Below are 25,424 nucleotides of genomic sequence, written 5' to 3' on the forward strand. Positions count from 1 at the left end.
AATAATCATTCTGTACATACAATAATTTTTAACCTTACAACTGTTTACAACTTGCATAGTTCCCATTTCTGTATAACTGTATATCTCATATTTCTGTAAAGTTATTTATTTCATATTCTGTATAGTTTTTCATATTTATATCCTGTTCATATCCTGTACATAGCTTGTACTCACTACAGCCTGTACATACCTATAGTTATAGAATATTCACAACATACTTCATACCGTGTACATTATAACATACCACAATAGACCCATTTCTGTAATATACTTGCATATCTATATTATTGCTAATATATATTGTAATATATCTATATCACTAAAGGACTTCTGGATGGATGCAAACTGCATTTCGTTGCCCTGTACCTGTGCATGTGCAATGACAATAAAGTTGAATTCTAAAATGGGCTGTACGTAGCCCACAATGTAAAATGAGTTTAACACCCCTGGCACCCCTAATAGAATAAGACAAGCTCTCTGAAAAATAGTTGTTAATAAGCCTTTCGGATCTTCTATATCAAAATTGAGTTTTTACTGTATAGTTGAGGTTTTTAATATTTTACTTTTAATTTTTAGTGTCATTCATAGTGGATGTTTGTAACACTAAAACACCACCACAAATTTATAATATTCCCGTTAGGTAGGTTTGACATTCGTGACTCCACAAATTGCTCAGCCCATCCATTGGTGGATAGGTATACTAGATGCATATGATTAGTCAACCACATATGTCTTTTGTCTTTGACCCTGATGAATGCGATCCAAAATGCATTGCTGTACTAATGAAGCTGTGCTTAATACTACAAGTTGTGCTGGAGCTTCAACCTATTTAGACCCTTGTTCTTGTTAATGCACCTTAACAAACTGCAAACCAAAAGGGCATCCTTTATGTGTCCCAGTGTTTTATTCACATGCATATTTGTGGGAGGGGATGGCAGCTCTGACCAGACCCAGTCTAATAAAACAGGCAAGAGTAGGTGCAGTCTCAGCAGCACTTTCAGATTAGCATATATAAGAATTTCTGAAGGTAATACATTTAACCAGCTGTTAAACTGCTAACACTGCTAACACTCCTGCTTCACCCTGTTGATATTGGCAGTTAACCATGTCACACACTGCTCAAAGCTTTTAGCTGAGCAGATTTTTTTGTTATTCATTTATTTTAATATACATTTTTAAAAATCAAGACACAAGTCTGCGTTTCTGAACTCACAAAGAACTGATTTTAATGTTTTGACATATGTGGAACTCACAGGACAGCCACTACAAACATATGATTTATAGAATATGATGCTTGACATTAAACAGAATATAAAGAAGAATTTAAATTTTTAAAGTATTTAAAAAAAGCGAAACCTTACACATATGCAGCAGTAATAATAAACCATTTAACACAGATGAGGAACAATTTGTCTGCAAAATAATTCTTTTTACTTTTGATATTTTATGCACACTTTGCCAGTAATAGAGTGTTTTGTGTGGTGAGTTGTTTTCCCTGTGTTTTATTTTCCTAAAGCAATAGTTTAAAATATTCTTCCACCATTGTTAGCTAATAGTAATTTTTTTTGGTAACATAGTAGATATTTATTTTATTATAGAAGTAGCAATATTTTACAATTTTTACAATTCTTAAGTCGGTTCTGATCCATTTTACCTTGAATTGCTAAATAGTGGAGAAAGATGTTTTTGCTTGTGTGTATATTTTTGTTTGGGGTCATCTCTGCTTCCCTTTCTGTAAAAGTCTTTTGTCCAAACTAAAGACTTAATGCTGTGGTCCTGCTTTCTACCATCAGGCACTGGGCAGCCAAACAATCACCAAGAGAAATTACAAAATGGTCCACAAACACTACAGGGAGTGCAGAATTATTAGGCAAGTTGTATTTTTGAGGAATAATTTTATTATTGAACAACAACCATGTTCTCAATGAACCCAAAAAACTCATTAATATCAAAGCTGAATGTTTTTGGAAGTAGTTTTTAGTTTGTTTTTAGTTTTAGCTATTTTAGGGGGATATCTGTGTGTGCAGGTGACTATTACTGTGCATAATTATTAGGCAACTTAACAAAAAACAAATATATACCCATTTCAATTATTTATTTTTACCAGTGAAACCAATATAACATCTCCACATTCACAAATATACATTTCTGACATTCAAAAACAAAACAAAAAAACAAATCAGCGACCAATATAGCCACCTTTCTTTGCAAGGACACTCAAAAGCCTGCCATCCATGGATTCTGTCAGTGTTTTGATCTGTTCACCATCAACATTGCGTGCAGCAGCAACCACAGCCTCCCAGACACTGTTCAGAGAGGTGTACTGTTTTCCCTCCTTGTAAATCTCACATTTGATGATGGACCACAGGTTCTCAATGGGGTTCAGATCAGGTGAACAAGGAGGCCATGTCATTAGTTTTTCTTCTTTTATACCCTTTCTTGCCAGCCACGCTGTGGAGTACTTGGACGCGTGTGATGGAGCATTGTCCTGCATGAAAATCATGTTTTTCTTGAAGGATGCAGACTTCTTCCTGTACCACTGCTTGAAGAAGGTGTCTTCCAGAAACTGGCAGTAGGACTGGGAGTTGAGCTTGACTCCATCCTCAACCCGAAAAGGCCCCACAAGCTCATCTTTGATGATACCAGCCCAAACCAGTACTCCACCTCCACCTTGCTGGCGTCTGAGTCGGACTGGAGCTCTCTGCCCTTTACCAATCCAGCCACGGGCCCATCCATCTGGCCCATCAAGACTCACTCTCATTTCATCAGTCCATAAAACCTTAGAAAAATCAGTCTTGAGATATTTCTTGGCCCAGTCTTGACGTTTCAGCTTGTGTGTCTTGTTCAGTGGTGGTCGTCTTTCAGCCTTTCTTACCTTGGCCATGTCTCTGAGTATTGCACACCTTGTGCTTTTGGGCACTCCAGTGATGTTGCAGCTCTGAAATATGGCCAAACTGGTGGCAAGTGGCATCTTGGCAGCTGCACGCTTGACTTTTCTCAGTTCATGGGCAGTTATTTTGCGCCTTGGTTTTTCCACACGCTTCTTGCGACCCTGTTGACTATTTTGAATGAAACGCTTGATTGTTCGATGATCACGCTTCAGAAGCTTTGCAATTTTAAGACTGCTGCATCCCTCTGCAAGATATCTCACTATTTTTGACTTTTCTGAGCCTGTCAAGTCCTTCTTTTGACCCATTTTGCCAAAGGAAAGGAAGTTGCCTAATAATTATGCACACCTGATATAGGGTGTTGATGTCATTAGACCGCACCCCTTCTCATTACAGAGATGCACATCACCTAATATGCTTAATTGGTAGTAGGCTTTCGAGCCTATACAGCTTGGAGTAAGACAACATGCATGAAGAGGATGATGTGGACAAAATACTCATTTGCCTAATAATTCTGCACTCCCTGTAGAATCAGACTTTAACAGAGGAAGTCACCAAATGTGCTCCAACAGTTAGTCTAAACATATTAAATCTATTTTCCACTGCCTATGTAACCACAATGAGAACAAAATGACTACGCAATGGGCTTCAGGTACCCTTTATGATCAAACTCTGCATGCTGCTGTGTACACACACTGAGAGACTCCAGTTTTAAATGTGGAGAATCTCTGTAGAAAATTAACTGAAACACTGGAACACTGCAAGTGTGTCTGAGGTTTTTTCACTGTTAAATATGGCACAGTTTGCAGTGAATTGAACAGCTTACTGCAACCCTTCCTAAATCAAATTTTAAGGAAATATTTAAATACGCTCCAACCTCAAATTTTGCACAACAAAAGGTAAAGTTCAAACTTTCTGTGTTTAGGACGTGTTCACAGCTTTTAGTCACTTTTCTTTGTGCCTTTTTATCCCAAAAACACATTTTGATGCCAAAAGAATGCAAATCTGACCAAAGTCGTAGCATAAATGTTTATTAAGTGAAAACTGCAGGTGTGAAATCTAGGTATTTCTTGTTCCATTTGATGATCCAGAAGTTCATCTAGCCAAATCAGCCTGTTTGCAGCTGGATTAAAGCAACTGTTTATCTAAAGATCAGTCAGTCTTTTAACATGCTAAACTTGCACAATGTGCTATTGCGATATGGGGTAATGGTTGCTGAAGGTACCCTTTGCACACCCACGTCAATTGATTTGTGAGGAATGTTTTTCAATAATAGTTAGTTGTAAAACTTTCTTGTAAATGTTATGCCATAATACATTTTAAAAACAAGAATGTTTTCTTTATGACCTCCAGCTGCTTATATTCCACATCACAGTCTTTTTCAGTCTGATAGAAACCTGGAGAATGAACAAGTTAACATTTCATCATCATATTCTTCACATTTGAAGATAATAATAGTTGATGTGAGCACACACAATATCTGCTTCTTACAACTTGATTCTTTAAAAGGTTTAATCATTTGACCACCAATCCACATTGCTCTCGCTCTTTCTGCTTCATCAGCAGTGGGGCAGGGAGGTAGTTTGCATAGCAAACAGTACTCGTGATTCTCAGTCAGTAGAAATAGTTTCACAGTGTTGGAGTAAATTAAGCTTTATGCAAAATGTCAGACCGAAATGTTAAAATTCCCATGTTAAGGTATAATAGTTAGTCTGCTAGTGAAAAATACATACTGTATAATGTGTTTGTTTACTTTCTGACTCACAGATGCCACTTGCTCATTGAAAATCATAACAAAGCCGTACTGTATGGTCCAAGAAATGGATTTGTAGAGTGGCACATGTAATGTATGTTCAAAAGTGAGTAACATAAAGCTATATAGAGAAATGAGGGCAAATCCAATATTGCTCAACAGCAACATTTTGTTTCAGTAGTTTGCAAAACAAAGTCAGGCTGCCTTTTTTTTTCTTTTGCCAGGTTTTTTGGCAGTTCTCTCCTCCCATACAAAGCCATTTTTTGTGTGCGTGTATTTTTTTTTTCATAGTTACAACAATTGTATTCATGTGCACACAAAAATTAGGTTCGGTTCACAGTTTAGTGAGTAAAAAAATATGCATTTGATCTGCTTTTAAAGGGAAAAATACAGTTCACTTTGTATTTGTCTTGCCAAGATGCAACATACTTTGTTTGCCTTATTGATTCACGCAAATGATTAACAGGAAAGCAAAAGAAAGTGAATATTCCCGTAAAAGTTTGTTTGTTCTTTGGTTTGTCACTGTACGGTAAACATGGTAACCACGCAAGGCCATAAAATTATTTTGCTGCAAATAAATGCCATTAAAAATGGTGATGAAGATTTTAAAGATCAATTGTGTCATGAAAGTAGCTATATGTAATCACTTCCTGTGTGTGTGTGTGGGTGTGTGTGTGTGTGTGTGTGTGTGTTTTAAGTGTTTGTTTTTTTGTTTTTTTCCCAGAGAGCCTAAGATCATATTTGGAGGCAGGGACAGCCTTTTGTAAATCATTGAACGATCTCTTTTTCCCCCCTGTGAAATCCAAGCTCCTCTAGTGTATAACAGTCTTTGAGTCTCCAGTCTTTAGTTCTGTTTGGTGAATGAGGCTAGTGAAGATAAAATGCATGTATTAACCAAAAGCTGTATCCTACTTTTGTGGATGCATACACTGACCTTTGTGAAAAGCCAAGGTAAGACCCAGTACTTTGGGTGATTTCTATGGTCTTTCTGATTTTCTCATTTTAATTACACAATATTTTGATATTGAAATAAACACAAAATCATGTATATTGATTTTTATTTACTGCTATCCAGATAATCCAGGAGCGTGTACCCTTGAAGATTTTAAAAAGTATCATCTCTACGATGGCAATTTTGACATAAGTGGTATGCAGGCCAGTTACCCTGGTGGGAGACAAGTGAGAGTGGGCTGCAATGTGGGCTACAGTGGCTTTTTCAAGCTGATCTGTGTAGAGGGAAAATGGCAACACAGAGGCACTAATTGTCAACGTAAGTTAACATTCACTTATGAATATCATCTTTTTCCAGTATAACCAGTTAACACTTGCATATATGTCCTGCTGTATTTGCATATGTTTTGCTTGCCTTACCAAAGCAGGGTAAACATCATTAGCTTGTTTGAGTTATTGCTCGAAAATTCATATCACAGACTGCAATGCTGAACAATATGTAGTGTACTTTTATGAAATGTACAGCAAATTCCACTTTTCTTTGTGGTACCCACATTTTGTCTTATTTGCTTTAAGCGAGATCATGTGGTCATCCTGGCGATGCCCAGTTTGCTGATTTTCAACTTAGAAAGGGGGACGATTTTGTCTTTGGCTCAGAAGTTGTATACACCTGCCACAAAGGGTATCATAATAATTTTAATCACATTTTCCTTGTGGTTTTATTTGTTTTGTGTGTCTTAATCTGCATAGTTATGCATGCTCTGTGCATATTATCTGTACATTTGGCTTTTCTTTTAGTCATCTCCATGAATTCTCTATTATAAACCTGATTCAGATTTCAAATGGTCAGTCGGACAAACTTCCGACGTTGTATGGCAGAAGGCTGGGATGGTGTTATCCCCGTCTGTGAAGGTAGGAGCTGATATAAATGAAATTACGCAATCAGTAATATACACGTAGAAAGAAATAACAACCTGTGTTTATGTTTTTGCTATGACTTTGAGGGTTTTTTCCTAATGTTTTTCACTCCAGCTCAGCAGTGTCCGTCAATTAATGTTCCCGATACTGTGAATGTGATGGGAGATGCAGAAGAAGCGACCTACGGCAATGTAGTTCAATTTAGCTGCAAGTCCAGTAATCACATTCTGAAAGGGGCAAGAGAAATTTATTGTGATGAAAATGGAGACTGGAAAGGTTTGGAGGACGGCAATCCAAAATGCGAAGGTAAAGTAAAGCTTGCTTACTATTGTTACTATTTAATTTGTTCTCAAGTAATTAAGTAGTAACAGCCAAACAATCACCAACCACCTGAAAGAGAATAGAGCAGCAACTCTGTATTGTATATTTAATTTTGAGCTATATGAAACTATTAATCATATCCCTCAGTAATAAAATGGTGTTAAATGTATCACACTCTGTAACATGTGTAATCCTGAACACACACATCAATAAATTACTCTGCTGAGTGTGGCTACAGTTAGCAGTGTTAGCAGCAGTAGCTCTCCTTCCTTGAAGGTTAGTGTGCAATACATACATGTTATATATCACCTCAGTCAAGTGGTTTACAGCAGAACCGCACCGGTTAACACGCCTGACATCTGCTCAGTGTCTGCTAAATTAAAACATCCTTTTTTTTTATCCCTTGTAGTTTTATTTAGATCAAAATTTAGAATCAAATAACTATCACTTGCATATAAAGTTAGTTTATTTGTACTCAAGGTACAAGAATAGAATATGAAAACAGAATACATTTAGAACAAAAAAAAACCTTTTTGTACTTAAGTATTAGATCGTTTGGGGGAATATTTGCCTATTTTGTTAAAATAAAAGTACCACTGCTATGTACATAGTGAGTCAGAAATTATCAGCTTCAAACAAAAACAAAAAACAGGAACAACATCAAAAAATTGGCCTAAAATTATAATTAATAAGAAAACATGGCAGCCACTTTGCTTGTTTTGCCAGTAAAATGATCGCTTTCACTTTTCTAATTTACCAAAAATCTTCCTTTCATAACAGGTTAATCAGCAGTTACTGTTTTTATACCTTTTTTATGAGCAGTTGTTGTAGATGTATTCATGACTTTGACTTTATTCCTCAACAGCTGTAAAATGTGAAGCACCGGTGATTGAAAATGGTTTGATACTTGGAGATGTCAAAGAGTACACTGAGCATGAAATCCTAAACTATGAATGTAATCCTCAATATAAACGTGTTCAAGAATTACCTTCAAGGTGCACAAAAGTAGGAGTCAAAGCAGAGTGGATCCCCAGACCTGAATGTGAAGGTAAACATAAACAGAATTACACACAGTTTAAACATTAAATGCCATTGACTAGTGAGAACTGGAGATGGATGTCTGGATGTCATGGTATTGCTCTGTCTTGGTACAACACATCTGCTTCATTTTTCAACATATGCAGAAATAAAATGTGAGCTGACACTGCCACCACTCCGAGGAACCACATATGAACCTGCTTATAGAAATAGGTTTTCACCTGGTGAAACGATAAGAGTTACATGTGGGGAGAGATACTGGATTGTGGAAACTCGCACACTCTCAGTTGAGACTACTTGCCAAAAGAATGGAGAGTGGGCTGTCAGACCAGTATGTCAAGGTATAAAACTACAAAAGCTTTAGACACATATTCTAAGCTCACTGTTCTTTGCTTTCATGTAGTTCAATCAGCCATGAGGATGATGACCAATTTTATGGAGATTATCAAGTCTTTCTTTCTTTCCAGAGGTTACATGCAGCCGTCCAGAAGATGGACTTTTGTCCTACTGGGAGGTCTCTTGGCGTTGGGAGTCAAAGAAATTGGGTGATACTGTGAGGTACACATGTAGATCAGGATACAAGAGGAAAGATGGCGTCACTCAGGCCACATGCACCAGAGATGGGTGGGAACCGAATCCACTTTGTCAAGGTATGGTGAAGTTTAGTTCACTTTCCTTCAAATTCTGATGTGATCGCTTTAATTTCATTAATATTAATCCATATTTTAGAAAACAGGAGATAAATGCAGAATATCTTTGGTCAAACAGAAGATTCAAAGGATCATTCAATCATACAGTAAAAACATGCAAGCCAGCAATATAAATATTAGAGACTGTGTGATAGTTCGTAGTGAGAGAAAATGGCAAAACCACCCATATGCATTTCTTATGTATTTGTGTACTAACCGAGCACACTCTGAAAATAGTGTACAAACACTCATTAGATAATATTTTCTGTACAGTTTTCAAAAAACATTTCTACCACAACAACTTTCAGCTGGATGTTGAATCCACAACTGAACATTTTTCTTGTCCTTTGACTGAACATATTCAAATATGAAATATAGAACTTTTAAATGGAATCACATTTACACTGGGGAGCTGCTGCTTTTATTTAAATGAATATATGAAAGTATCTGAATGTTTTACATGACAAAATGATCAGAATCAAAGTAAATGCAGAAGCTTAATAAATGTGTTTTTGTTCTTTTCAGAGATAAAATGCAGGAGGAAACATTTTAATAATGCAGATATTATTGGAAAAATTCAGGCTGAATACAGGTACAATGATCGTGTCCAGTATAACTGCAAGAGAGGTTATAAAGGAAGTTTCACTCTAATCTGTAGAGAAGATGGCTGGTATGGGTCTAATGAATGTAAAGGTAAGAAAATGCCATAAACTTAACAGGATAAATATATTAATTCATTTGTGGGCTATTGTTTTTCATGATAAAGATAAATGTTGTAAAGAACTAATAAAAAAAACAAATGTCTAAACTATGGATATAAAAGGTGAGCATTGCTTTCAGGACTGAAAAGTGAATCTGATATGAAAGTTCAGTCAACATGAATTCTCTCAAATCGGGCAACATGCAAAAAAGCATCTGGTTCTACAGAAGTCTATTGCAAAACATCTTTAGTACCTTCCATGAGCTCCACAAACTTTATTTTTGTCCAAAATATATATAAGAGTAACATGCAAACGTTTCGTCACTCATCCAAGTGACTTCTTCCGTTTCAGCTGGCTGCAGGTTTGCCCAATCTTATAAACAGTACATTTGCATAATGACTGAAACCAGTCCACTGAAGGAACAATGGGCTGGGAGGTCAGTTCATTGATCATTAATATGCAAATTCTCATGACCATTGATCAACAACCACTGATCAAAGCTCATTGATCAAAGACCACTAATCATTGGCCATGAGTACCATTCACAGAGAGTTGGGGAATGTGTGGATGGTACTAACGCGTTAACGAGCTTACCGCACTAACACGCTGACGCTGTGCAGCCCCACGCATGGGGCGATCCGCGCTAACTCACTACAGGAGATTTGTAACGTTAATGCGGTTTTGGTGTTAACGTCATTTTAACGTCATTAACGCTGACAGCACTAGAATTTACATATTAATGATCAATGAACTGACCTCCCAGCCCATTGTTCCTTCAGCTGTGCCGGTTTCAGTCATTATGCAAATGTACTGTTTATAAGATTGGGGAAACCTGCAGTCAGCTGAGACGGAAGAAGTCACTTCAATGAGTGACGAAACATTTCTCCCACTGAAAACGCTACGTCCAGATGAACAGAATCAACCTTTTGGGAATTTCTATGGTATTGCAGCAGGTGGCAGACGTCGAGCAGACATCAAAGAAGTATAACAGGAATAACAACGAGGCCACTGGCTGTCCGGCTGTCCATGTCTGCATCAGACTTTAACCCAGGCTTAACACACATATATGTATCTACAAACCTAAATATGGAAAGTTGGAACACTGCATAAAATGTCAATACAAAGATGAGTCAATGATATAAAAATCTCATATTTTAGTCACAATATAACACAGAACACATGAAATCAATTTACCCAGTGAATTGAATTATTGAACTTTGAAGTTTTGTGTATTTAAAGTATCCATTTGAATTCTGGTTTGTTTAGTGTTTACATTTGCTTCTATTCCTAATTTGCAGTTCTGTTAGTTTAATTCCTCTTTTTTGTCTTCCACACTTTATGTCATCTTTCTTGTATTTAGTTCATTCATGTGTCTTCTGTGTTTTCTGTGATATCACAGTTCCTGCTTCTTTTGAGAGTTAGTTTTTCTTGTGTTTTTCTTTTAGTTCTGCTTCATTCATCTTTTTTCCTATGAGTTAAAACAATCTGAACTGCATCTCCAAAGTGACACCTGCTGGCAAGTTTGACTATTGCCATATCTTGATAACTCACATGTTGTTTTTAACAAAAACTTGTGTCTGAAGTTTTTGTTATGAACCTCCTGCTGTTCTTTATGAGATGTTCACACCAGAACCGTCAGTGAGAATTTTTTTTTTGAAAAATTGTTAAGAAGTAGGTCACCTGTAATTAATGAATGTGTTTTTCTAGCATTTATTTTTAAGTTATAAATGTATTCCTTATGGCGGTGCAGTAAATAAGTAACGTAAAATAGTGACCATGAAGTCAGTTGATGTAGCAAATAACATTTTCTATTAAAGTAGAAAAACAGAGAACAGATGGAGTCATAGCTGAAAAAAAGCCTGTTTTATTTTTCTCCTTAAAAGCAGAGGCACTTTTTTTTTAATGAATTTACAGTACATTTTGCCAGTCTCTCCTTGCTGATATGAGTGAATGGAGCTCAAACACCAGTCTCTGTCTAACTTTCAATCATCTACATGACAGTAATCATTAAAATAAGATATTTATATACATTTATTTATATATTTATTTATATAATATTTCTTCAACTACCCTTTGGATTGCAGTGTTTAAGTGATTGGATAGTCTATATTGGTCTTTACCATACACAACAAAAATAAGAATAATGAAAGATGAGGTATTGTTTTCTTTTACACATGCCGCTAATATCAAAAATTCTATCATTGGATTTGTGGTTTGCCATATGGACTTTCTATCAGTTGAAATAAACAGCTCATGTTTTGTTTAGCTCCGTCTGCTTCCCTGAGTCTGGATTTTGTGTCCTCGCTCACTAACATCTGACACATCCAGGGAAGGCTTTGCGCAACTAAAAGCCTATGTCACAGAGTGGCTGTCCCAAAGGTCCAGCACCTGATTTCCTCAATTCTATCATATTTTCAAACTGCTGTTAAAGAAGAAGGGATGCTGCACAGTAGAAAGGATGGCTCTTTCCTTTTCAAGTTCTTTCAGTTATGTCCCTATCGTCAAATATAAAATGACCTTATTTTTTTCCTAAAATAGTAAATTTTTTCAGTTTATGACATCTGCAAATAATTTCAGTATGTTTTCATTTACCTTTCGTACTGCATCTCAATATTTTTGATAATGGGGTGGTAAATACAAAAGAGAAGTATGTTTGTTAATGCCTACTGAGTTCACTAGTTTGTTGGAGGCCTAGGCCCAGGTAAGCCCATCCATTAAGACGGCAGTGGTGAAAGTTCAGTCTGACTTGTGGCTGAGGTTTTTGCTGTTTTGGTAAGAATCTAAAGCTGCAGTCTGAAGTCTAATAGTAGTGACAGTCATGAATCAAACGGATGAACATGATCCAAATTTCATCCAAACATCTCATGTAAAGACAATCAAAGACCACACCAAATGGAGGATTGCCAAAGTCAGCAGGATTTCCTGCTAGTCACTTAATAACAGAGATTACACAGTCTATTCAGTAGTATTAAGGATATTTAAGCCTAGTCCAAAGATGGTAGTTGAAGAATGATATCTATGAATCTATGAATCACACTTACTAGTAGGACAAAAATTTATTTAGAGTACTCTTTGATAATATCTAAATGTAATATCTGTTTTTTTCTTTTTTATAGCTATAACAGGATGTCCAACAACGAATTTGGCCACAAACCTCAAACATTTGCCACACGGTGACAAACTTTACTTCACGTGTGAGGATGGTTACAAATTTCTCACCAAAGGCTGGTGGGGTGAAGCCACATGTGTGGACGGTGTTTGGTCTGGAGTTGAAAGCTGTATCGGTAATTAAAGTTTCTAATTAAACTATCTTCTGTTATTAGCATGAAGCAAACACAGTGACTTGTTCAATACCAATGTCAAGATGGGGAGTATAAGATGTTTAGGTGGAAAAAATATATTTTGGAATCTTTATTAAACATTTTTTAACATTTAAGTTCTATCTGCAGTCATGTTTAAGACAATTAGAAAATCAGTGTGTATATGTTTTCTGTAATATCTTACAATAAGTGCATTCATACAGAGTTTCTTCCACTGCTTATTCTGATTACGTTTTTAAATGGAGAAATTGATTTCATCCATCTGTAATTTTTTGCCTGATTGTTTGTAATCATATCCACTTTAGAGGAACAAAAGTGTGGAGACGTTCCTGTGATTCCTAATGGGGAAGGAATACTAGGGAGTACTGAAGGACAATCCCAAGAAATGATATACATTACTTGCAATCCACTATACTCTGCAAAGATTGAGGAAATAACTTGTCGTGACGGACGATGGGATTTAAATGGATCATTTGATGATATCTGTAAACGTGAGTCACCTTAACCATTATTTTCACACATATTGATAAAGAGATTACAGTGTGTAAATTAAAAGTTTACATGTTAGACATGTTCATGTCTTGCAGCTAATCAGACCTGCAGCCCTCCACCCAAAGTTGAAAATGCTGTTATTACAACTCCTTATCGGAAGCAATACCCATCTGGCTTTGAAGTAACTTATCAGTGTCGTGATAAGTACACAATAGAGGGGAACGCCACAATTAAATGCACAGCTGAGAAATGGGAGGAGATCAATATTCAGTGTATACGTACGTACATAAAAATAAAAATATTGCTGTGAATAAGCTTTAAAACTTTTAAACTCTTAAAAGTTAAAAACACTGCTGGCTATCATTCTGCCTGCTGACATATTACATCTTTATTCATCTTTCTTTCTTTAAGGGTAGAGAAAGAATATAGTCCTTTGAGGGACAAAACAATGGAAATAATATAATGACATTGTACCAAAGGCACAATCTTTAACTGTCCTTAAATATACTGTTTTGGTTTGGGTTTTTTTTTTTTTTTTTTTTGCCTAACAACAGTCTGCACGTGTACCTTGGTTTACACACCTGCCATGATCTTCATTTTCAGCACCGAGACATTGGCCAAATCAGAGCTACAAAGCTTCATATATATAATATTGGCAATATTATTATGTATTTTCAGTGTACTGTGAAAAGCTTATGGATGAGTCACAGACGATGGACTTCACAGCAGAGAAAGAGAAATACATAACTGGAGAGACCATCGAATATCAGTGTAAGAATAAAGCAGGAAATATTGGCACTGCAACGTGCCAACATGGCAACTGGGCTAAAACAACAGAATGTGAAGGTAAGGAGAAATTAAACAAATGTGTGAATGTGAGAGTGAATGAATAGTGGAATTGTAAAGTGCTTTGAGGGTCTCGAAAAGTGTTGTATAAATGCAATCCATTATTATTATTATTAAATGTAGTTTTCATACAAACACCCCCATATAGTACAGTTTGTAGGTTTAGACAATTATTCTTCCCTTGAATCACTTTTAAAAGACTCGACATTATTTTCATCTCCATTACAGCAATGAGAAACTGAATGCCTATCAATAATAAATATTTAAAGAAAAACTTGCTTACTTTGAAAATGTAGTGAGAAAATATCTTATTACTTTGAATCTGATTTGGTTTCGTGTTTATAATATAACCTCACAGTAAAACAGATTCTCTTTTTCAAAACAGAGAAATGTAGAGTCCCTGAAACACCAGCAGGTCTAACAATCACCACAGATGTAACAGATGATCAAATAAGAAAAGGACAACATCTAACATTTGCTTGTGAAGCCAGTAATCACATCATCAAAGGGAATGCAACGCTTGAGTGTTTGGAAAATGAACGCTGGAGCAATCCTCTTCCCAGATGTGAAGGTACAACACTTGTCCTCTTGTGATCTTATTGTTTATCAGTACAAAGGATGGATAAAGATTGCTATTGCTGTTTTTGGTATTTCTTGGGGTGTTGTATGAATAACTGTAAGTTACACCCACTTGAAACCCAAAATTAACAATTAACAGGATTTCAACCCTTAGTTTTGAGGCAAAAACACATTTCAGGTTATCAGTAAAATGTCCTCTGCCTGATCGACTCTTGTGCTAATTAGTTTGTGTGAACATTGTTTCTAGTTAATTCTTTGTCATAGATGGCCACACAGTGTTAAGGTAAAGTAGAGTGATGTGCAGGGTGTATGACAAATATTTCATTTGAAATGAAAAATGATGCATGACAGCAGATCAGAGTGAAAATGTGATTATTGTGACAAAATAGTATCTAATGTTGATTTTTCCTCTGTTATTGCCCACAATTTTTAGCTGCCAAGGATTGTAGGAGGCCACCACCACCTCTTTCACATGGACGGGCCAAACCAGGGACTAGATACCCGTACAGACACAATGACAAGGTCGAATATGTGTGTGACACAGACTACGGCATGGAGGGTGGGCCGTTCAAAACCTGTGTCGATGGTGATTGGGTTGGAGAGATGAGATGCCACAGTGAGTTACATTTCTCTTTTGTTACACACAAAGATTTTAAATCTGTTCTAAATAAACAAACAGCCAGTGGAGGGATGCTGGAACCAGTTTGAGAAGATTATTAAATCTGAGAAGTTGGTTAAGTGTGATGCTGAAAAGTTGTTTTCACTAACACAGACAGTAGCTCAAAACTGTTTGAAATGTGGTGCATTTAAGATTATACCTGAACACACCACAACGTAGACTTCAGGGTTAGTTTGCAGTTATATCATTAAATAATAATAATATTAATACGAACAAGAAGAATTAGTTTTTATAGAAACTTCTGTAATAACCCCCCATCCCCAAACTGTGCTGCAGCTCTGAGAACATCACAATGACTTCACTGTTTAAGTGGATGGGTTTTTACTTTTACTATTCTTCCTAGATACACTATTGCAGTCTACCCAAAGTCATACTGAGAACATTATTGTCAGGTTTGTTTTTCCAGGATTTCAGTGTTTTTAACACTGTCTACAGAAGAACAGCGGCATACAACATGCTTTGGACATGTCAGAGGAAATATGAGAACATGATGGACACACCCGAACCATATAAGAGTCTGAACTTAAAAAATAAATTATTTTTCATAATAAAATAATTTAAAGAATTAAAAGGATAGGATTTGTAAGATGTGGGAGAGGGCAGTAGATGAATAAATCAGAACAGAAGACAGCAATGTTTCCTTTATAACACATGAGTTTGATACCTGTACAACACAGTTTATCAATAGTTACAATGAGTCCTATGAGTGATGACAAAGCAGTCTTAAAGGCTGATCTGCAAGACTCGGATTACATGATGATTACTTCATCTGAAATGTAAAAAGATGTGTGACAGTATATGAAAATAAAAATGTGACTAAATAAAGTTATTATGACTAAATGTTGCCTAAACTTTTTTTTCTCTATTGCTCACACTTTTTCAGTTGCCCACGGTTGTGGGAGGCCACCGCATCTTTCAGATGGAGACACCAAATCAAGACCCAAATACCAGTACCAACATAATGACAAGGTTGAATATATCTGTCAGCAATACTATGTCATGGAGGGTGGACCGTTCAAAACTTGTAAAGACGGTGAATGGACTGGAGAGATTAGATGCCTCCGTAAGTTAAAGTTTTCTTTCATTTTCTTTCATTCTGTGAAGATACAAGTAAAAAATCATTTTGGTTTCTGTTTTTTAATTTTGTTTAATTCCAGAGGTGTGATCGATATTTACAAAATTATACACGACTGTTTGTGAGCCTCTCAAGATGAGAAACTGTGTATAAAATATGAAATTAAACATGTTACTCACAAACAGCTAATGCATTACTTTTATGAAGTGGCTACAACTGTAGCTTGCCTCCACCAGTGTGTGAATGTGAGAGTGAATGAATAGTGGAATTGTAAAGCGCTTTGGGTGCCTTGAAAAGCGCTATATAAAAAATGCAATCCATTATTTGTATTATTATTATTAAATAAACACTGGAAGGTTGCATTTCAATCTTGACTGTTCAATTTAAAATCCACTGTGGTGGTGTACACAGCAAACATTTAAAAAAAAACAGCCAGAAACATTCATTTCTGACAAAAAGTCCAGAACCCTTTACTGTTAATCTGAATTTTGGAACTTTGTCAAAAAACTAAGACTGGATTTTTGAGAACTGAATGTTGTAGATCAAAAAATCCCAAAAGCTGTATGTATCTAAAATGATAGACTAGGCATCGAGGGGATAAAATGCTTTGGAGCATTTTGTGTTTGATATAAGAAATCAACAGGTACAAAATCATTTCTTCTTAAGTATCCTTTAGCCTCAGTGTGTGGATAGTACAGTCTGAAGTTTACTGAGCATTACTAAGAAATTATTTTTTTATTTATAATTTTTAGTGTTATTAATTTTTTTATTTTATAAAAATATACACATTTACAGATAAGTATACTTATACAAACATATTTGCTCAGCCACACACATATATACATATTGCTGTTGTGAAAATACTGGGTGAGTGCACCTGATCAGAGCCCTACCTCCTCCCTGTACCATATTTTTAGACTGAGTTACTGAGTGACTGAGAGTCACTTTTTAGACTGAGTTATGCTGGGACATTGCTTCAGTTCTTCACTTAGTCTATTCCACAGCTTCACTCCACACACAGAGATGTAAAGTCTTTTTAGTGTTGTACGGATACAGGGATGTTTTAAATTTAATTCTCCAATAATTGTTTCCCTGTTCTCTACTGTCAGGAAGTAGGTTGTTTCTTCCTTTATACAAAATTTGCACAGTAAGAAAATGGACCAGATCTGTGAATTTTACTATTTTGAGTTGAAGAATCAATTGTGGATGGTTTTAGTGAATAAATCAAAAAGCAGCCAGCGAAGGGATGCTGGAGTCAGTGAATGAAAAACTGGTTTACTTATTTGGAGAATGAGTAGGTTAAATGAATGAGTAGGTTTACATTGAAATATGACTTCTGCATCCAAAGTAATCACAGGGAAATTAGACAAAATTAACAGTGAATGTAATCACCACATGAGCAACAGCAACAGTAGATCATCTGTGTATCATTCCAGCTTTGGACCACAAAATAAATTTCATTTGAATGGCACGTTTTACATCATAGCCACAGAGTCCTTTACAGAACACAGTATTCTGTACATCCATGTATTTTACTAACATTAAAAGACTGTTTATCTTTTATGTCTTACAGGACCCTGCACTGTGAATAGAGACGACATGAACAGACATAATATTCAGTTCAAACATAGAAGAGATGATAAACTGTATTCTGAACATAATGATGTAATCGGGTTTGAGTGTAAAAGAGGATACACACATGATGGGGCAGTGGGAATGCGTCAGAAGTGTGAACATGGTGTGATACATTTGCCGACTTGCCAGTAATGCTTTTTTGTACAAGACTAGATAAACATGACGGCACTAATGTGTCAATAATTGAAGACCAGAATGAAGACTTAGACCAGTGCTGTTTGTGGTCATTTCAATAAAAGCTTATAAATGCTGACTGATTCTGTTTCCTGCTTCTACGTGTTTTCTGAGTGAAATGTATCTTGCATAAATCCTCTAACACAAATACAGAACAAATATACAGAACTTGGCTTTATAATTTAATAAAGCAACTGCCCAGCAACTTAATTTTGAATACTGATGATCTGATTTAAAGAGTTATCAAATGATCTGTATAAAAACATGACTTGGCTGATGTTTGTTCAGTCATAAAAACCTATTGATCGTTCTGTAGTTTCCATAACTTCTCTCTGGGTCATTGTATGTAGAATCATTCAGACAAGAAAAAAAATCCACCTGACATGTACTTTCCTCTATAATATAAGGAGTAATCTGTTATTGTTTGGTGCTGTAAAATAAAATTCAATTAAATCAATTTTAGGAATTTTAAGTTAAGTTTTCTGGTCCAAACAAGATTTTTTCCTACAGTCAAATACAACCCATATGAGCGTTTGCAAAAATAGGCAGACCCAACAAAAAAAGTTATCATGAGATGGCTAATAAATAGTACTTCACTTTAAGAGCATTCTTGTCACTAAAAGCTGTTTGTGTAGTATCTCATGCTCTTTATTCCTCACACACTCCACTGAGATGAGACAGGGTGTCATTTTATGATCAGCGTTTTATTGACAGCACAGTATGCTTGAAATGAAAGTCATGACACCGATAATAACTAAAAGAGCCAAGAAAGAAAACTTAAAGACAGACGTTCTCTTTATTTTCAGCCTCTCTGTCCGTAACTACCGAAATACCAGTAGCCCCACATCAAAACCTTGCCAAATAACACCAAATAGAATCTAAACAGTGCAAATCGTTTTCCAATTCAAAGTCTTACTTAAATATTCTGCAATTTATACAGAGGCTTTGCCTCTATCCTCATTAATTCTTTAGAAAACTAAACATAAGAAAGGATCATTTATTCCCATTGTGTCTGTTTTTTTCATGAGAGAGGACAAGTATGCTCAAATTAGTATAAAATACTTCATTCACTTTCATTAAAACCATATTTTTTATCTCACTGTACCAACACCTCGGTCCATTGTTTTATACTTTGAAAATTGTGATATACTGATCATGAATTTAAGTTCATTTGTGAATAAGAGCACAGAATGTTTCATAAACATTTGGATGTGTCTTTTTTTCTCTTTTCTTTTGGTAATTTATTGATGTAATGACCTTGTCCTCTTTCCATTAAAGATTTTTCTTAACTGGAAGTGACATGAGCTCCCTGAACAAACATGTAAATGAATGACAAGGACAATGGTAAACAAATCACATAAAAATTACAGAATAACTATGTGTGTGCCAACAGTGTGCTATATCTTTGTTTAATACTTAGCGATATAAATATTAAATATTTTAGTATACTTATATTTATAACCAACAATTGCAAACACAAATAAATCTGAATAATTGATTTTAACAATACACTGTGTGTGTGTGTGTGTGTGTGTGTGTGTGCGTGTGTGTGTGTGTCAGGTGAAAGGGTTAAATGCCAATGTCCCTGAGTTTCACAGCATGTGGTAAAAGAGTTCAGTCTGTGTAAGTGGAGGTGAATCACTTCTTAGGCAGTATTTCCTGAACACAGCAATCCCTGATTTGAATAATGAGACTCTTTGACCTTTCTTGGCTTTTTCTCCTGTGGCTGAATCCAAATGAATCTTTACAGCAGAACGGTAAGAAAGTCTGATTACTAGTTTCTGTCTATGACCATTAGCAGAAGACAATGCACCCTGTGGAATTAGTTATGCATTTTGCATTTTTTAACCCCAAATTTCATCGTTGTTCCTTTATTTTAGTGCAGTGCTTTGCACATTCACTCAGCTCTCCAGGGAGGAGACACGAATCCTTTTTGGAGTCGTGTCAGAAATGGCATTTGTTTAAGAATAGTTTTATGCAAAATGAAAGACGTCATCACATCGTACAGCTCACATAGGTTCTTATTTTTATTGTTTATATTTAATATTTATAATAATTTAAAAGTGGTGATTCACGTTATTTAATAGAACCACCTAAAACTTTCATGTAGACGCCGACCTCCATGGAGAAAAAGGCTGGAAGCCAAACTCATGAAAACCTGGAAGGATTTTAGTCATTTAACATCTTCCGGTTGAGTGAACGCTGCCTCTACTCACCGCTAACTCTGTCGTTACCGGATTCCTGTCCTGTTCTTGTCTCTGAGGCCCACCGGTGTCTTTGTTTCTGTCCGGTTGTTTCCAGTCTGTGATGTGGCCTCTCAGGATCTATGCACTGTCTGTGTGGAAATACGCACCAGCATGTCTGGCAACTAGTGTGTTAATAATAAAAATAATAATAATAATAAGAAGAAGAAGAAGAAGAAGAAGACATTTTATTTATTCAGAGCACCCAAGGACACTGTACAACAAATACACAATAACAAGCTAACAATTGCCAGATTTCACCCGTGTCCTCTGAAGAAGGGTTCAGCTCAGTGATAACAGATTGGCTTTTTATCAATGTGTATATTGTGTATTTGTTGTACAGTGTCCCTGGGTGCTCTGAAAGGCGCTATTTTTAAATAAAATGTATTATTATTATTAAGATAAGATAAGATAACCTTTATTAGTCCCACACGTGGGAAATTTGTTTTGTCACAGCAGGAAGTGGACAGTGCAAAAGTTATGAAGCAAAAATTAGAATAAAATAAAATAAGAATAAATACGGTACACAACTGTACAGAATAGAATAAAATAAAATACTGTATACAGTAGAATAAAATATACAATAAGATAAAAATAGAATACAAATGCTATATACAACTGAGTAAAAATACAACAATGCCAGAAAAGATTATTGCACATTAGTGTTATTGCACATTTGTGGATGTGTGTGTTTGATCAGTTAAAGTCTTTGTTGTGGAGTCTGACAGCAGTGGGGAGGAAAGACCTGCGAAATCTCTCCGTCCCACACCGTGGGTGCCGCAGTCTCCCACTGAAGAAGCTGCTCAGTGCTGTCACAGTCTCATGCATGGGGTGGGAGATGTTGTCCAACAGGGATGACAGCTTAGCCGCCATTCTCCTGTCACTCACCACCTCCACTGGGTCCAGAGGGCATCCTAGAACAGAGCTGGCCCTGCGGATCAGCCTGTTCAGTCTCTTCCTGTCCCCGGCAGAGATGCTGCCGCCCCAGCAGACCACAGCATAAAAGATGGCTGAGGCCACCACAGAGTCATAGTATTAGTAGTAGTAGTGTTATTAACACACTAGTTGCCAGACATGCTGGTGCATCTAAATCACATGACTGATTTAAGATGATATAGCAGCAAGACCCACAATTGCTGAGTGTTTATTTCACCCTGTGCCAAAAGTGAGGTCTTTAAACTACATACCAATTTTTAAAATGTGTTGATTGGCCAAGTAAAACCAGAGTTATAATAAATTATTTTTGCCATGCTTTTTCATAAATATTGTTAATAAGTTTGCAGAAGAAAGGGTTTTCTAAGGACAGTAAGAAAAAAAACATGATTCCCCCTTTCCTAATAGTGAAAAAATCAACTATATCACCCATTAACAAAAACACATCACATTTGGTTGCTAAGTAAAAGAGTAAAATTGTGGGATGGACACCAAAAGAAAGAACAGTGAATGAGAGAACAGCAATTTTGACAGTTTTTTGAATATTTAATGTGTTTAGAGTGTGTAGTGTGGTTGCTGCTTTTTGTTTTGTTTTGTTTTGTTTTGTGTGTCAAACAATGAGGCGACTACTGAATGTCACAGATGCTGGCCAAAAAGCCATGAAAGCCAGATTGCAGTGTAAACACTGTCTCCAGGTGGGCAACAGGAGGAGCAACACACCCTGGATGTTTCAGGCATGTGATGTGATCATCTTTCTTGTGGCAGACAGGAGGCCTTGGAAACTGCCAAGTTCACAGTGTTGGCCAGCCGCTTGAAGAATTCTATCCAAGAGATAGAAAGCAGTACTGGAAGAGCATATGGGAGAAGGACGTAACCCATAACAGCAGTGCTCAGTGGCTAGTGGATCTAAAAACAGGACCACAGCAACCTCCCTGAACAGGGTCCAGTAACCATTACAGAGGCAGACATCCAAGAGAGGGTCTCCAGAATGAAGAGTTGGACTTCACCAGGCCCCAACATGAGTCACACCTACTGGCTGAAGAAGCTGACAGCACTCCATGAGCATCTGGCAGCACAAATAAACCAGCTGCTTCTGGGACCTCCAGATACAGACAGACAAACTATTGATGGCTAACTAACCAGATATAGTAGCAGTGGACAAACAGAGGAAGACGGCTGTAGTAATAGATGTAGCTATATCGAATGACAGCAACATCAAGAAGAAAGAACACAAGTAGATGGAGAAGTACTGAGGTCTCAGAGAAGAGCTCAAGAACATGTGGAGGGTGAAGGTAACAGTGGTCCCAGTGGTAATCGGAGTGCTCAGTGCAGTGACCCCACAGCTGGCTGAGTGGCTCAAGCATATCCAAGGAACAACATCTGAGATCTCTGTCCAGAAGAGCGCAGTCCTAGGAACAGCTAAGATAGTGCACAGGACCCTCAAGTACCCAGGCCTATAGTAGATGACCGTAGAGGCAAGAGGGGAATTTGTTGATATTGTGTGTGCGTGTTTGTTCCTGTCACATTCACAATTGCCCTTTAAATCTCAGTTAACAAATTGCCATGTTTTACTATAACATACTAATGGTCAAAATGCCTCATATTCCAACAATTTCAGAAATAAAATGTCAACTTACACTTCCACCACTCAGAGGAACCACATATGAACCTGCTTATAGAAGTTTGTTTTCTCCCGGTGAGAAGATACGAGTTACATGTGGGGAGGGTTACTGGATTCTAAACACTCAGACCACCTCGACTGAGACTACTTGCAAAAATGACGGAGACTGGACTATCAGACCAGTGTGTGAAGGTATAAAACTGCATCTGCTTTATACACATATTTTAAGGTTATTGATACTGGCATTGCGGCAGTTCATTTGTACATGAAGACGATCTGCCCCTATTAGTTAGTCTATATCTCTTTCTAGAGGTTACATGTAGCCATCCACAAGCTCTGTATTTGGATCACTGGGGTGATTCTGGGCAACAACAAAGACTGGGCGACACTGTCACTTACAGATGTGGATCAGACTACAGCAGTACAGATGGAGCTCCCTGGGCCACATGCACCAGAGATAGATGGAAACCAAATCCACTTTGTCAAGGTATCATGAGGTGTAGCTTGTTGTTCTTCCAATTCTGGTTTTATTTCTTTCATTTCATGAATTTGCAAAAACATGATTTAAAAAATCTCGTGAATAGCTGCACATCTTTTCAAAACTTGTCTGTCAATACATGAATGATGTATGTTGTATTAAGTGCACCATATTAGACCCATTCCACTCACAATATTATTGTAAAAATTTAGTGGGAATAAAAGAAAGATAATAGTGTCCAGTATAAATGCAAGAGAGGTTCTGAAGGAAGTTTCACTCGAATCTTTAGGGAAGATGGCCTGCATGGCTCTAATGAGGTAGAGGTAAGAATGTCCAGGATAAATGTGATTGTTCGCATTCATTTGTGATCTACTGCTTTTCTTGATAAAGCTAACTGTTGCAAGGTAGGGACTATTTATTCTATGTTTGAGCACAAGGGCACCGTAGAAAACAACATCAAGCAGCTTTTACTAGCTGCCCTTGCAAAAAACCCACATCATTAGGAATTATTATTCATAATAAAAATAAGAAGAATTAGACAAATGGGATTTGAATGAGTTAGATGTGGGAGATGGCAGTAGATGAATAAACAAATAAAGCAGATAATTGCAGCAGCAACGTTTCCTTTACAATGTTTGGCAGGACTGTGAGGAGGGAATTAATTAGAAATCTCAAACATAAATTTGATACCTGTCCAACACAGTTTATCATTAGTTACAATGAGTGCTAACCACTTTCTGAGCATAACCGAAGGACATATATCAATAGGAGAGATCATAACTGATATCAGTCGTTCAGTGGGCTGTTTGAATCAGAATTGGCAGTTTGTTTGACAAAGCTGTCTTAAAGGAAGGTTATATAGGATATCTAAGACAAATGTTTTATGTTTTATTGTGAAAAAATCTGGGTTTATGAAATTTTTAAATCATTGCATTCTGTTTATATACACGTTTACACAACACTAGAGCTCGAATCATAAATACAAGGAAAAAATACGTTTTTGACTATTGAGTTACTACTAAAGTAATTTATCAGTGCTTAACTACATGATAGAAGGAGAAGCCACGATTAAATGCACAGCTGAGAAATGGAAGAAGCTCAACATTCAGTGTATACGTACGTACAAGAAAATAAAATATTGCTGTGAATAAGCTTTAAAACTGGAGTTTTAAAAGTTAAAAACACTGCTGGCTGTCATTCTGCCTGCTGACAGATTTCATCTTTATTCATCTTTCTTTCCCCACCATTCGTTAAGGGTAGAGAAAGACTGTAGTCCTGCTTTGAGGGACAAAACAATGGAAATAATATATGCAACATTGTACCAAAGACACAATCTTTAACTGTCCATAAATATACTGTTATACGGTAAAAACAATAACAGTAATAATATTTATATTTATAACAAGATGCAATAATATTTAATGTGCAATAATAACAGTGTGCAATACACATATACTTATTCTTCATTTTTTATTACTAAGTTAAGTTACTGTGTTGCGTTGTGATGTGTCGTATCGTGTTGTGTTATATGTTGTGCCGACATAGGACAGTTTTCCAATTTCATTGTACTATATATGACTGTGCAATGACAATAAAGAGTTATCTTATCTTATCTAAAAGAATGGACATTGATTACATCTTCATTACAGCAATGAGAAACTGAATGCCTACTAATAATAAATATTTAAAGAAAAACTTGCTTAGTTTGAAAATGGAGTAAGAAAATGGCTTATTACTATGAATCTGATTTTGTTTCATGTTTATAATGTAAACCTCACAGTAAAACAGATTCTCTTTTTCAAAACAGAGAAATGTGGAGTCCCTGAAACACCAGCAGGTCTAACAATCACCACAGATGTAACAGACAATCAAATAAGAAAAGGACAACATCTAACATTTGCTTGTGAAGCCAGTAATCACATCATCAAAGGGAATGCAACGCTTGAGTGTTTGGAAAATGGACGGTGGAGCAATCCTCTTCCCACATGTGAAGGTACAACACTTGTCCTCTTTTGGTCTTACTGTTTATCAAAGGATGGAAAAAGATTGCTATTGCTGTTTTTGGTATTTCTTGGGGTGTCGTGTGAATG

The 25,424-nt window shown here is 36.4% G+C and overlaps 1 protein-coding gene across 5 annotated transcripts in view; it reads left to right on the top strand.

The window, feature by feature from the left end:
• The first annotated feature begins 5,432 nt into the window (after nt 1-5,432).
• Nucleotides 5,433-25,424, top strand: part of LOC100710693 (complement factor H) — a 112,391-nt gene continuing 92,399 nt past the window's right edge. For 2 of the 5 annotated variants that reach the window (XM_025899417.1, XM_025899415.1), the window contains exons 1-13: nt 5,433-5,592; nt 5,717-5,911; nt 6,169-6,274; nt 6,428-6,504; nt 6,625-6,816; nt 7,697-7,879; nt 8,016-8,210; nt 8,337-8,519; nt 9,084-9,251; nt 12,376-12,543; nt 12,885-13,070; nt 13,167-13,349; nt 13,750-13,917. In XM_025899417.1, the coding sequence (XP_025755202.1) occupies nt 5,523-5,592; nt 5,717-5,911; nt 6,169-6,274; nt 6,428-6,504; nt 6,625-6,816; nt 7,697-7,879; nt 8,016-8,210; nt 8,337-8,519; nt 9,084-9,251; nt 12,376-12,543; nt 12,885-13,070; nt 13,167-13,349; nt 13,750-13,917 (2,074 nt within the window). In that variant the 5' untranslated portion in view covers nt 5,433-5,522. Of the gene's footprint in view, nt 5,593-5,716; nt 5,912-6,168; nt 6,275-6,427; nt 6,505-6,624; nt 6,817-7,696; nt 7,880-8,015; nt 8,211-8,336; nt 8,520-9,083; nt 9,252-12,375; nt 12,544-12,884; nt 13,071-13,166; nt 13,350-13,749; nt 13,918-14,302; nt 14,489-14,929; nt 15,113-16,058; nt 16,239-17,823; nt 18,143-25,141; nt 25,328-25,424 lie in introns of those variants that run through there. The other 3 variants (XM_019346778.1, XM_025899414.1, XM_025899416.1) reach the window with 3 other exon arrangements.

Source organism: Oreochromis niloticus, linkage group LG17 (genome assembly GCF_001858045.2).
Source record: "Oreochromis niloticus isolate F11D_XX linkage group LG17, O_niloticus_UMD_NMBU, whole genome shotgun sequence".
Classification (NCBI taxonomy): Eukaryota; Metazoa; Chordata; class Actinopteri; order Cichliformes; family Cichlidae; genus Oreochromis; species Oreochromis niloticus.